General features: G+C 36.7%; 1 protein-coding gene across 1 annotated transcript; it reads right to left on the bottom strand.

Moving 5' to 3' along the window:
• Positions 1-779: 779 nt before the first annotated feature.
• LOC135649653 (putative clathrin assembly protein At2g01600) lies at positions 780-8,431 on the bottom strand. Its single transcript, XM_065168254.1, has 15 exons — positions 8,126-8,431; positions 7,954-8,023; positions 7,758-7,855; positions 6,916-7,054; positions 6,672-6,799; positions 6,463-6,555; positions 6,263-6,313; positions 5,711-5,776; positions 5,520-5,585; positions 5,307-5,387; positions 5,138-5,218; positions 3,612-3,779; positions 3,461-3,536; positions 3,245-3,360; positions 780-1,372 (listed from the first exon to the last, which is right to left on the bottom strand). Exons 1-15 carry the CDS (start codon positions 8,213-8,215, stop codon positions 1,013-1,015), a joined length of 1,683 nt encoding a protein of 560 aa, XP_065024326.1. The 5' UTR covers positions 8,216-8,431; the 3' UTR covers positions 780-1,012.
• Between the last annotated feature and the right edge of the window lie 5,360 nt (positions 8,432-13,791).

Raw genomic sequence — 13,791 nt, 5'->3', positions numbered from 1 at the left:
ATAACAGAATAAATAAATAAATAAATAAATAAATAAAGAAAAACTCATATCCTTCTTATTAATAATACCTACGAAGGGCTTATTTAGTTTAGCTGATGACTTATCGAAAGGTCTAAGCTTGAATACTTCATCCTTCGTACGACAAAAATTAATAGTAATACCTACGACTTACATAATTACAACTTAATTAGTTTTAAAGGGACAGGAGATGACCACTATATATTAACGGCATCTCAAATCAATTGGCCCACAACACGAGAACTAATAATATGAGTTTGCGTCAAGCATACGTTGTTACCCTTCATTTAATGCATTGTTGCATGGTATTCTTTTGGCAGCATCTGAATGCTATCAGCAAAGAGGGCAAGAGATGAAATTTTACTGGTAAAAAATAAGTTCAAATGTTGTTCTTATCTTTATACATGATGATGACACAATAATAATGGCTAAAACTAAAGCCAAGACTCATTGCAGGAGAAGGCAGAGTGGAAATTTGGTGTTAAATTCTCATACTTTAGTCTTGAAAATATAATCAAATCATGATAGTCACAAGCAGAACTTACTGCTACAAGAAGCAAATTGTAAGCGCATCTATTTGGATGTCTCCCATGTATACAGTTAGTGCAGAAGAAAAGAGAACTTTCACATCCTTCTCTGTGATCTAGTTTGTAAGTAAATAGACAAATATACAAAATGGACAACGAATCATGCAAGCATCACTACTGACTAGACTCAACTTGCTGATAGGGATGGGCATAATATCATCTGCAAAGCACCTCTTAGTCAACAACAAAGCATCTCAATTGGCAAATTGGACAGGAACAAAAACTTCAATTCCATGCAAGCTATATATATCACACACATTTCATGGAACCTAATTATTACTAATTTGATTTCTCCTACCATCCAGGCAATTCTCCTCGGTAAAAAACACAGAAAACAAGCAACATGCTTAATCAAAAAATAAAAAGAAGCATGAGAAAGTAGGAATATACGGACATCATTTCTTGAGCTAGATCAGATGCTGATTCCCAAAAGGATTGTTCTGTTGGTGAGGATCGCTTGCTGGGAAGGCTCCAAACCCATTGCCGCCAAAGGGATTCGATGCAGCCCCCATGGTGACATGCTGCTGATAGACAGGCTGAGCAAATGGGTTGGATTGCATGAACATGGACATCTGTTGCTGCTGCTGAGCCATGGCTGCCATTTGAACAGCTGGCGGAGCAGCAACTTGGTTTGACACAGTGAAGGGATCAGCTGCCATGAATGGATTTGGAGGAGGTGCTCCATAATACCGCTGCTGCTGTTGCTGTTGTCTGTATGCTGCTTCATCGTATAGGCTATCCAAAGTGAGCTTGTCAAACCCACCAGCCTGGAACCAATAATAAATGAATTGTCATGTGTAGATATATATATATATATATATATATATATATATATATATATATATATATATATATATATATATATATATATATATATATATATAGTCTCTGGTGCTAGTGTAGTTCGGTTATGTGTGAACATTAACCATTTAAAATTTGATATCACAAATATCTAGGTAGTATGCACAATTACATACATCATAATTCCAAGGATGAGTTTTTGCACAATCAAGATGTGTCCAATTGCACAACACCACAACTATTGCATGGATATATGATTTATACATCATAACAAACAGTGAGAAATCAGATATTTCAACAATATCATCTGATTTCAACATTATCATCATCGTAACAAAGCACATTATTAACCTATTACCATAGTTATTATTAGAATCTAATTTGCATGCAGTCCACAAACCAGATTTGCCTGTTTGAGTTGAGCCAACAACAAACAAGAACAATGGCATTTGCTAGCTGACTTGATTTTGGCAGTCAAGGTGTGAGCCAATTCCATCTGTATTTATCCAACTAGCTAGGGATCTGATCAAAAGCTAGTTTCCTGGAGTTTCAACAAGAGTCTGAATTCAATTCATTCCTTTGATTAAACAGGGCAAAAGTAGCTCAAACATGAAACTCTTACTTTGAAATTTCAATCTTTGTGCACACAGATCTATGGATATATATTCCTTTTTCTTCTTCTTTTCTTTAAGCTCATAGCCTTTCAATCTTTGTGCTGGCCCGTGGTGAGAGCATTGCACAGGGCTTTGCAAGCAACAGCCTATTTAAGTCTGCGTTTGAATGCAGAAGATTAAGCATAATCCAGGGTGGTCCAGTGTCAAGTTGCATTAGAATAATCTTATGATCCCTAAGGTCCATTCCATCAAATTCCAATACACCTTGATGCATCCACATCAATTAATCTCCAAAGACTTGATATATCTTAAATTAATAGGACTTTTGAGAATTGAGACACGATCTGATGGTTCAGAAGGATGTGACTAATCGGTAAAGACATTCAAAATGTTATGACTGATGGACTCCCAAAGGGTAGAAGAGATGAGGGATGTAGATGGTGACACATGGAGAAAATAAATCCAAGATGATAACTAGTAATGCAATAACATAACCCTCTGCCTAAACTGACTACGCTCATCCTAGTATAGTTATGTACATTAAGACTGAAACCTTATAATGGGATTTAGTGATTGATGTGCAGAAATGGAAAGATAGAAGGGAACTAGACACATACTGAGTTTATTATAGTATAATTGACTTGGATGGATATCAGCTCAATATGATAAATGATCTGGGCTAATATGCAACAGATGGATCTAAAATAAAATCTCAGATACACCGGATGAAGAAAGGCTAGTTCGTAACCTTAGGCTAGCACATAAACAAACGTTAAAAGAAATAGCTGGTGAACATCATACAAGTTGAGTATCTGAGTCACATTTATTCATATGTTATCACTATACCCGTCAAATGTCATGCCTTGCAGACCCATGCCATATGATTGTCTACAAACAAGAAATCTAAATGTGCTCTTATGTAATACAAGGCAGTAGAAGATTCAGTTACAATCACTAGGCAGTCAACAACATCTGGCAGAGCTGTTAACTGTCACAGCATTGAGATTTAAGCTCAATCTAAATTCATTTTGGTTTGGTAGAGAAAATTTTAAGATTATTTTCCCATTTATTACATCTGTTTATTTGTTGTCATATATTCTAACGTTATCCTAATAAATCATGCGAAACCTGTTAAATTTAACCACAATATCTGCAGTCTTGACATATAAGTTCGGGACTATACTATTCACACCAAACGATTCAAAGTAAAGGGGAAAAACTAACCAATTTGCTTTCAACAACGGTTGCATTGTTGCTGCTTGGAGTAGTCACCAGGGCAAGTTCCCACCCAGTTGGATCGAATTCTTTGTCTTGAACGGTACTGGAATCTGTAGCAAAACCTGCAGGTAGTAACAGTTTGTTCACCGTTAATCTCAATACAAACACTAACATGAAAAAATCTATATAAAATAAGTTTTTAAGGTAGATCGCTGAACATACTAGCTGGAACAATGGCTAGTGCCATTGCATTAGTTTCTTCTATTGCTGCTACATTTGAATTTGTTTCATTAAGTCCCTGTACACCAAGAAGAGATTAATACATGAAGTGGGAACAAGTGAAGCCAAATAAATATTCTCATAAAATACTTACAAGAAGATCCCCAGTGTCTGAACTATCTGCCTTAAGAGTTGGAGGAGAAGATACAACTTCAGTGGTGGATGGTACTGGCTTTGGTTCATCAATGGGTGGTTTTTCTTCCTCAACAGTAGTAGGGACTGCCTCTACTTTGTATGTCAGAAGGAGTCTTTCTGGGAATTCCTGATCCAAGATTAAGAGTCAGCAATTACTTCTATAAGTGGACACACCAAAAATAACACACCACATAACTGGTGCATAACAGATATACAAAATGAAACTAAAATGTACTTGCCAAAGTTCATTAATTAACAGGAATCAAGACAATATTAGTCAAAAGACTGAAGTCTGAACAGTTATAGATTCACATGTTATTTTAGCAGAACCTGAAGGACCAACAAGAACTTACATAAAAGTCAGAAGTTAGCCTGAATAAAAAATGGAATCACTAAAATTGAACTACCAACAAGAACTGTTGTTTTGTAAGCCCACCAGTTTTCCCTTCTTAATTCTGCATTCTAAATGATTTTTTTAAACAACATATATTTTCAATTCTTGTGAGTGTAAAGCCTCAAATAAAGTTTCCCTTTCCTTCCTTTTCAGCAACAATGAAAACAAATATTAAAAGAACCATTCCATCATCTTTGTTAAGGTCATCATTCTGAGGCTCTAGCAAAGGTTTTAATTTTCCTACTAACACTTCTGCTCATAAACAAGCAATACACAGCCTGGCATTGACAAAGAGTCAAAGATATTATGGCAACTTCCAAAACATCACATAATCCAAATCTTCTATAAGTAGAAAAGAAGATGGAATTCATTCAAAAGTAACCAAACTAATGGTAGAATCATCTTAATATTCTAAATTGAAATAGAAAACACCGAAATTAAATACTTAAATGCACTGAATCTTATATCTGATTAGTGACCATCTTTCGTTAATAACATATGACTAACTAGTCAATAGAATTATCATTATGATGCCGAGTTCCTGATTTTACTTGCCATGGCATGCCAAGTGCCGGCCTACTGCCATTATTTTTTATTAGTGTCTTTTATTTAAAGTTAAATATAAAATATCAAGACAAAGATCATTTCTAAGCATATATAACTACTTTTTCTTTTTCCTTTTTCCCATTTTAGTTTTTTGAGTTTTACAATTTGTATTTCTGAATTACCTTCTACGGCAATCTCAATTCCCATCAATCCAATTAGGTTAATCCCAGTTTTCCCTACCCAATCCTGTATATCCTACACAACTTGCACCTGGAAACATGGACATTTCATTGGATAGGAAAATCCAGTAATGCTTGCAATTTACACATTACAGTAACCGCAACATACAAGGAATAATAAATTCACACTTTCCAAAAAAGTACAAAAAACCAAAATATATGTGACATGGTGTGTGCAGCATTCACAAAAAATCAAAATGTGGAAGAATCAAGAAATTCAATGTTAATAAAATAAATAACACCAATCTGTAAATCAACAAATAAGGTTGAGATTGAAATAAACAATTATATTTTGTCAATTATTACCAATGGCTCTCTGGAGACAGAAACCACTCGTGGAGCTTCTCTGATATATTCTTCCATAGTGGCGAGAAAAGATTGTGGAGGCTAGAGACAAAAAAAGAAGTTTCAAGTTACCCACATTATCAATTTAAGAAAGTTATACACATCTAGAACAATCAAGTGCTTTTGCTACCTCTCTCAAGTTTGGAAACTGGAAATTTCTAGCAAGTTCCAATCCACGACAAACTTCATAAAATTCAGAAAGACTTGTTGCCTGAAAGAAAAGGCTTTTACTTGAAAATCCAATTAACAAATACTTTCTTGAGCATGACCACCAAGAAACAACCAAATAAAAATATGCAATTACAAGCAAAAATCAGATTATTTAAAATATGAGAACAGATACCTGTTGGCCAGCTCTTCTGTAGATTTCAAGGGCCTTAATTGCTTCATGCCTTGGCATATCGAAGAACTGAAATACAGAGAAAACTAGGAATCTATGAGAAAAGTCAAACTACATGCATGTTAATGCGTTTTTTCAAAGCAAACTTTTCCTTCAACAAGGAGTGAAGATTAGAACAAATAAATAAGATATACCTTATCGACAAGATTAATGATACCATCATTAATAGCACAATAAATTTTGAAGCTCTCTTTCAGTACCTGTCAAGTAAGACAAAAAAAAGTTGGATAAGATATAACAAAAGACATCTCCAAGATTTACACAGAAACACAAAGTATACATTAAAGAAAAAATGGAAAGGTAATTATAGAGAAAATACAGCAGCGACACATAGTACATATACAATGATACAGTAACACAATAAAAGGATTGCTTGTCCTTGGCAGATTCAAATAGAACTAAACATTAAGAGTCCAATAAATAGATTCCAACTGCTATCTTTTTCATGCTAAAAAAAGTTTCAACTTAACAACTACCAGTAAGAAGCCAAGTTTGGGTATGATATGGATCTAGATAAAAGCAAAAAAAAATTACTTAAATAGGTAACCTCAAGAAAAATAGATAGGTGGCTAGATTAATATGTAGCCTTTTAAATAAGTGTTGGAAAAAAGGGTTTGAAAATAATGAAGCATACTCGTATGATTAAAAAAGAAACTTCAATGTTTCATAGAAGAAATTGGGCTTACCAAAGCTAGGGCATACTGAACAACATAATTGCTAACAGCAGCTCCTTCTGGCTGCAAAATCCAACAGAAAAAACTGTCAATACCCATTAACCAAAAATTATGAATAAAGAAAAAAATAAAACTATCAGAATCTCATAGAAATAATGCTCTCCCAACTCAATATAAAATTATGCTTCTCTACAAGTTCCAGTGATAATTACACGGCATCCAATAAGCCGATATAATAACTGCTGCAATGCAGGCAACTGCTCCAACAGATCTTCACTATCCAGTTCTCTCGTTTTACTGTGCCCCTGTGAGAAAAAGACGCCTTAGGTTGGTAAAAATGTGTAAACTTCAACTTAAGAGTTTTCTATAATAATCAAAAGTTCTCTTGTTTGCAACTCTAAAGGGTCATGATTGCCCAGACCTTCTCAGGACCCTGAGCAGCTCTAACCAAACGCTCCGCTTCAACATCATACTTCAGAATCCTGAAACATTCAAGTCTTTCCTCCAAAAACAAAGCATAAGTACGCACCCATGCAGAGCAGTCCCAAGCTGCAGTATGGTATCCATTAAATTATGAATTTCTTTGACAAGATAGGGGATGCAGCTTGCAACACCAAAACAAAGTTGTTTTCTACATCATGATGTATAAAGGCAGAGATGAATACCAATAGGGCTTGAATCATCCTTGAAGTTTGATAGTTGAAGAATTCGTGCTCTTTGCGAGAAGTTAAGAAGCTCTTCACGGAATGTAGGATCACCCTCCCTAAGAGTCCTATGAATTACTATCAGTGTCTTCAATGCCACCTGTATGGGATCATAAGAAAAAAAGTGACAGATAATAATCAGGGAAACATTGGAGATACAGACCTTGACATGGAAAAAGATGAACACCACAAAACAGATAGGGCAGTCTTTGGTTCAAGAATTGAGTAACAGATAGGACAGTCTGTCTTTCACAAATACATTTCGCCAAACTGACTGACCAGTATTGCATGAACACCATCAGTTGCAGACATCAAAGTACATACCAGATGGGATTGACTTCAATGACTTCCACCATTAGTTTATCATGTACTCCTCATTCCTCACCAAAGTATATTTCTAATCAATGTTGATTCAGATATCCGCAGTACACCAAAATAAAATAAAAAATTAACTATCAAATAGCTATAATTCTCTCAGCATGGATTTATTAGTCTAACCAATTTATATTACATCTAAAAAAGTGTATCCCTAAAGATAAACACTTCCATCAGCGCCCAACAGCCTCCTCTCGTTGCACAAACAGTGAAACTTGCATATGATAAATCCTAATCTTTTTCCTTCAACACTTCAAGACTGTAGAAAGCAGACTAAATCAAAGATGACACCAAGTGTTTGATATCCAGGAGATCCAACACTGCCCAAACTATCCACTTAAGTAGAAACTACAGACCCCGAGCGAGAGGGCGATGGAAAAAGTACTCGTACCCTACAAAGGGGAACAGAAGAGGGGCGAGAGGATTACCGTCCAATTGCGAGTCTTGGCGAGGCGCCTAGCAAGGGCGTGGATGCAGTAGGCTACATCTGCGCGAGGGCGGGTGATCGAAGTGGCAGCCAAGATCTCTGCAAAACCCACCATCGCCAGTCCCCAAATCAAGAGTTACACGTTTCATCAATCAAAGATAGGGCAAGCGAAAGGCAAAGGGGCAAGGCGAACTGACTCCTAAGATGTCGCTCTTTGGGCGGGTGCTCGACGTGATTGGTGGCCTTCACGATCGCCACATCCAAATCCTCCGATCAGATCAAAGAGATGATCAGAGATCAATCCACGAGAAAAAGGGGCGGGGGGGGGGGGAGGATGGTAAAAACGATGGATTTTTATCTTCCGTGTACCTTGAAATCGCTGTTGATGTTGGCGAGGCCGACGGTGGTGGTGTCTTTGAGCGCGCCCACGGCCTTCCGCCAACTCTGCAGCGTCGCCATGTGCCCTCTCCTCCGCGACTTCCCCTCCTATTACCACGCGCTCTCTCTCCTCCTCGTTCCTCTCTCTCTCTCTCTCCCTCCTTCCGACGGCTTTGGTGATGCAGATGCCCTTTGTTCTCTGGACGCGTATCAGTCACAGCCCTTTATTCGTGTGGGTGTCACCGCGTGTCTCTCCGTCTTTCCCTTCCCGTTTTCCTCTCTGCTTGTGGGCCGTCTCGACGATGATGACGATGACGGTCAATTATTATTCTTTCGTTCCATCCTCCTTTTCCCATTCTCGAACTTACGGCTCTAAATACTTCCTTATACGATGTACGTATAACCTATACGCATAGGTATTCCAATAGCCACCGGGTGTAATCCATACCGATGAAAAATCATAAATGTTGGGCCTTCTCGAAACATACCAGTCTCGGCTTGCTGTCTTCTGATTGGAGACATCCTGGGTCCCGCCACGGTCCTCATTTCTTCGTCCAATAACGAAGTAAGTAGGAACGATTTCGGTAGTGCATGAAAGGCTTACTTTTCTTTTTCTTCTCGAACTTACCATTTTAAATACTTCCTTTTATACCCGTCTCGGCTTTCTGTCCTGTGATTCGTGATATAACGGGTCCCACGGTGGGCCTTGTTACTGCACGCAATCACAGAGTAGGTAAACGTTATTGGATCGTGCGTGACGATGACGATATTGTTCTTCCTTTTCATACTTCCTTATACGTATAAATTGGTATACGTACATACCAAGGAAAGAAATCCTAAATGTCCGGTCTTTAGCCACCGTGGGACCCGTTGCTGCATCCAATCACAGAGTAGGTAGGATGGGTACTTCGTTGGTGGATGCGTTCTAAGGTTGGAGACTTTTCTCAATTATTAGCCGTCGTATATTTATTAGGGGGACGTAATACTTGTCAAATTGGTCGCCAGTAGAATAATGAAACCCGATGGAACAGAGGGTGTAATTAATTAAAAGGATCTTATTTTAGATTTACCTCGACGAGCAACTTAATTATTTGATTCATGAACGGTATACCATTGCGTAATGTTGGCTGACTCAGCACACAACATTTTTTTTTTCCAACAAAAGAAAGTGGTTTTACCTTTTCATTAACGAACGCTCATTTTTATTTGGTACATTCCTTTAAAAAAATTCCTTTATTTTTTTTTCTTGATTAATATTTTTTATTTATTCTCATAAAACACCTCGTATTTAGGAATAAAATTACCTTTTGATCTCGGTTTTTACCATGATCACTTCCACTATTCGTTATCGTCGAACATTATGATTGTTTTTGCCTCATCTCACTCACATACCTCTGTTACTGTCATCATCCTCCGCTTCATCTTGCTCGTGCATCCTTACTATTATCTTTATTATCCTCTCTCGTAGCGATTTTCGAGTTTCGATCAATTTAAGCATCGCTTTGTACCCATCGATCTTTTTTTGTCTTCATAAGGATTGCCAATGAGGCATCTCATCTTTTTGCATCCGAAGCTCCGGAGCAGCGCACTACCTCCATCCGACACTCTCATGTGAAGTCAAAAGTTATCTTTGTCTCTCGTCTCGAATGTACAAGTGACATGAGTGAGAATGCACGAACGAAGATGGTAACAAGGGTACGTAAGAAAGGATAATAACGAGGGTGTGTGAACTAGACAAGACAACGATAGGCAAAGATAACGAAGAAAGAGGAGAGGGGAGGTGAAGGCATAGGAAAAGAGGAGGATAGGCGAGGGTGATGGGTAGAAGTTAAAAGTAATTTCATCTTTTAGAAAATAAGGAGAGCTCTAAAAAATAAATGAAAAATAACACTAATTGAAAAAAAATAAAATTGAGGGACTTTCGTTTTGAAAAAATATCTTTTTTTATTTTTCTCTCTAATTATAATATTATGTATTTTATTTTTCTACCCCCCAATAAAATACAATCAACTACCCACCAATCATGGATTATTGTCTATCTAAATCATTAATATTTTAAGTATCTAAAAATGTATCTTATTATTTTTATCAATTATTTGAACCCTGTGTTTTTAAAAAATTTGAAGGACATCCAATTAAGTTTTGATTAATGATCAATTGACATATTTATAAGTTTCTTTAAATTCACATGATTAATCATTAACTATAGATTATATATATGATCATATCTTCTTCTTTTTTTGCTTTCAAAGGAAAAAAGATATTAGTCCAAAAATCAATTATCGATTTGAATTGCCAAGATAACTCAATCTAATTCTGACCCTAAAAATGGAATCTTGAAAGTGGAACCGAGCCTAATTGCGAGCGTTGAAAGTCGATCTAAATTATTAAGATTTGAAGTATCAAAAAATTATCTTATTCTTTTTATCAATTGTTTGAACCCAAAATTTTGAAGGATATTTAAATTCGAATGATTAATCATTCGCTTGTTAAGAGTGTTATGTGTCTTCTTCTTTTAAGTACCTACAAATGGACAGATGAACAAAGTTGATTCATGATTTGATTCATCATTTTAAAGAGCAACAACGTCAGTGATGGAGTGTACTTAACGTTTGTATGACACCCATCAATCATTTCTAGCTTTGAATTCCATTTCCTGCATGTCATGTCTCTTCTTCTCTTTCTTTTTGTTCTCTTCTTCTGCTTCTTCTTTTAACTTTTATCACGTTTCCTTCCATGTAAGGGAGATAAGAAACATATCATGTGCTGCAACATGGAATTATTAAAGATGGGAATTTACCAATGCACTCTTGTTCTTGAATTAGAACCGTTGATGAAGAGTTGCCTCGTGGCTAATAAATCATTATGGTGCAGTCCACGGGTCGATATCGAAAGTCTTCGATCAACTGAACTGGTTGCTAAGGTTGGTCAAGCCCTCGAAATAGGGTGTTGGCGTCGGAATGTTAATTGGCGTCTCTTGGTCCGGACGTCGGTTGGAGGCTCGTCGTCGGGATGCTGGTTGATGACTCCAAGGTCGAAATGCTCGTGGCTCGAGGGTGGCCGCTTTCTTATAAGGATGGCCCTCGTCGGGTGATTGCCGACTTTGGTTCCTCCGACGAGCACGTCAGTGGTGGGTTGATTTATTTTTTGCCTTCTCTTGGGCCGGATGCTGACTAGGGACTTTTATACTACTGTACGAGAGTCAGTCATATGCGAGTTTGGTATGACGACCGATCCTTGAGGGGTGAGATGATACCTTTGTGCCGCCACCCGTCCCAGGATGCACGAAACGACGCCATGTGACATCGTCCCGAGTTTTTCCGGACGGGACGTACCGAGCAACGCCTTGGTACGGATTCTGGCTCAATGCGTGGGGATGCTCCTCTTGTTGACTTTGCTATAGCGTGGCATGACATTGATCGTGACGTGGTCTGAACCTAAAATATACCTTATCAAAATCTAATCGGAGAACCCAAGACCAATATTCTATAAAGATAAAATTGTACAAGCAGCACCTTCCTTCAAAAAGATTAATGATGAATCTTATTAGATAATATAATTACTTATAATTAAGATAGTAATGGATCTTATCGGATAATATCGATCGTAAATTTAGAAAAGACAAATCCAACTTTTGGATTACGGGTATCTTGCGATTACGGGCATAGTGACAGAACTTATCGGACAATACTGATAGGTTTTTAGATTTTAATTTATACTGAAAATTATCCCTAATCATAACTATGCTTAAATAATTATCCCTAATTTATACTGAACATAATTGATGATTTAAGCTGCTGTTACAGTTCACAGATGTAAGAAGAAAAAGATTTGCTATATGGGAAGAACAAATAATAAAGTACAGTTGACATGATTGACATGATCTCTTTGCGCTACATACTTGAAGGTCATCAATTATGTTCCTTTGTCTTACCTCAAAATTAGAGAGAGAATATTTCTTTGCCACTTTCTGTTAGAGTAGATTGATTCCAAGGAAATAATGAACACTGATGCTTCTGTCAAAATGGGACAATGATGCTGTTTCTCAATATTCTCTTGACATTACTGTGTATGCTTCTCTCTTGTCCTCAGGAATCCAATGACTCCTCCATGAACTTTTCCTGTGCAGCTCATCCATGCACTTCCATGAATCAAGTGTGATCTTTCTCTTGCAGGCTTATGATGGAGCATCCATGACTCCCAAGTCCTACATAAATGGTTTGTTTCAAGTACCAAGCAGTCTCTTTCTCTCTCAAAAATTTTGATTTTTGCAAAGGAGGTGCCAATTCTATCATCTCTTTTCAACGAATCCAGAGTCATGATTAGATAAAAATAAGAAAGAGATTTTTCCAGAGGAAAAAGAGTGTTAGATGAAAAATAAAAAAGAGAGAAGTATTACAAAAAGCTGAACACAAAAAAATCAAGCTAGCTGGAAAAATTTTCAAGTTAAATCCAAAAAAAAAAGTCACTTGATGCCTCATATCACTTCACACTTTTCAATAAATGTAATAACCACACTGTCTATGTGAATCTGTCAGAAAATTCATTAGTTAGAGAATTGAGATGAACATGGTAAGCAAAACAATATCTTATATAGAGATTTCCATCTAATGATCCTGTTCTTCTCTGTTATATTGCTGACAAGTACTGAATGGATTGCAATCAAGTCATTTTACCTTTATGCAATGGTCTGTGATCACTGAGATGGGTCTCAAATACTGATGTGCTGATATATCACATAGATTCTACTAAAAGCAACACATCAAAGATCATAATAATGGACAGGAAATTGCATGTTGCAACCTATAGAGAGTTTATTGAACACATTGTTTCCTGACTTGCTACCTCTGGAAGGTCCTTTTGGCCATTCCTGGACCGAATTAGTGATTGATTGGTGAGAATATAAGTTGAATGAAAGGAAATGGATGCTTGACCTTCTAACTTGAGGAGCAAACAGTTCACCAGTGCTAATGTTAATCAAAAGGCATTTAAGATCTTATAATAACAATAACACCAATTTAATGCAATTATCAAGATCAAGCTTTGTGTCTTTTAGATAAGTAGTTGAAATTTTCAGCTATAATACAGGCAGAAAAGGCTGCAGCAGTCAGCTCAAGCTTTCTTATGGTGGGTGGACTATCTATGCCTTTAGGCCTTGCAGGCCATCACAGTAAATAAAAGGATGGAAGCAGATCTTATTTCCCAAAATTTCAACTTCCAACAATAAGCAAAGATAAAAGAATTAGAAAATGGTTTTTGTAATTGAAATTACATCTGTTTCATGGAATCTTTTAACTTGATGGTGAATTAGGATCAAGAACAATAGATTTCCTTGTGATTGAGACATCATCCTCACTGGACATCATACTCTATCATTAGGATCTTTTAGATGATTTTATCTTATTGATCAGCACACATTCCTAACTAGACATCATACTCATTAGGATCTTTCAGATGTTTTTATACTATTGATCAGCAAAAGAACACTTCTCAGTACTTCTGCACTTACCATGAAAAAATCAGCTTTTGTAGTTTCTTTCTTTTTCTTTTTTTTTAAGGAAAATTTTCAGTTGAAGCTACATTTGACTTTTCTTTCTTTGGTGCAAAAGGAACAGAGAGAAGCTTCAATTAATTTTACCTCTATGGTTCAGGTAATA

The sequence above is a fragment of the Musa acuminata genome, chromosome BXJ3-9 (genome assembly GCF_036884655.1).
Source record: "Musa acuminata AAA Group cultivar baxijiao chromosome BXJ3-9, Cavendish_Baxijiao_AAA, whole genome shotgun sequence".
NCBI lineage: Eukaryota > Viridiplantae > Streptophyta > Magnoliopsida > Zingiberales > Musaceae > Musa > Musa acuminata.
The sequence above is the reverse complement of the archived record's forward strand: the minus strand, read 5'-3'. Positions and strand labels throughout refer to the sequence as shown.

Coding starts and splice junctions, on each gene's coding strand:
- LOC135649653 (XM_065168254.1), bottom strand. CDS start 8,215: ATGGCGACGCTGCAGAGTTGGCGGAAGGCCGTGGGCGCGCTCAAAGAC. Junction 5,219..5,306: donor AGTTTCCAAACTTGAGAGAG/GTAGCAAAAGCA, acceptor TTTTGTCTCTAG/CCTCCACAATCTTTTCTCGC. Junction 3,780..5,137: donor CTGTCTCCAGAGAGCCATTG/GTAATAATTGAC, acceptor ATCTTGGATCAG/GAATTCCCAGAAAGACTCCT.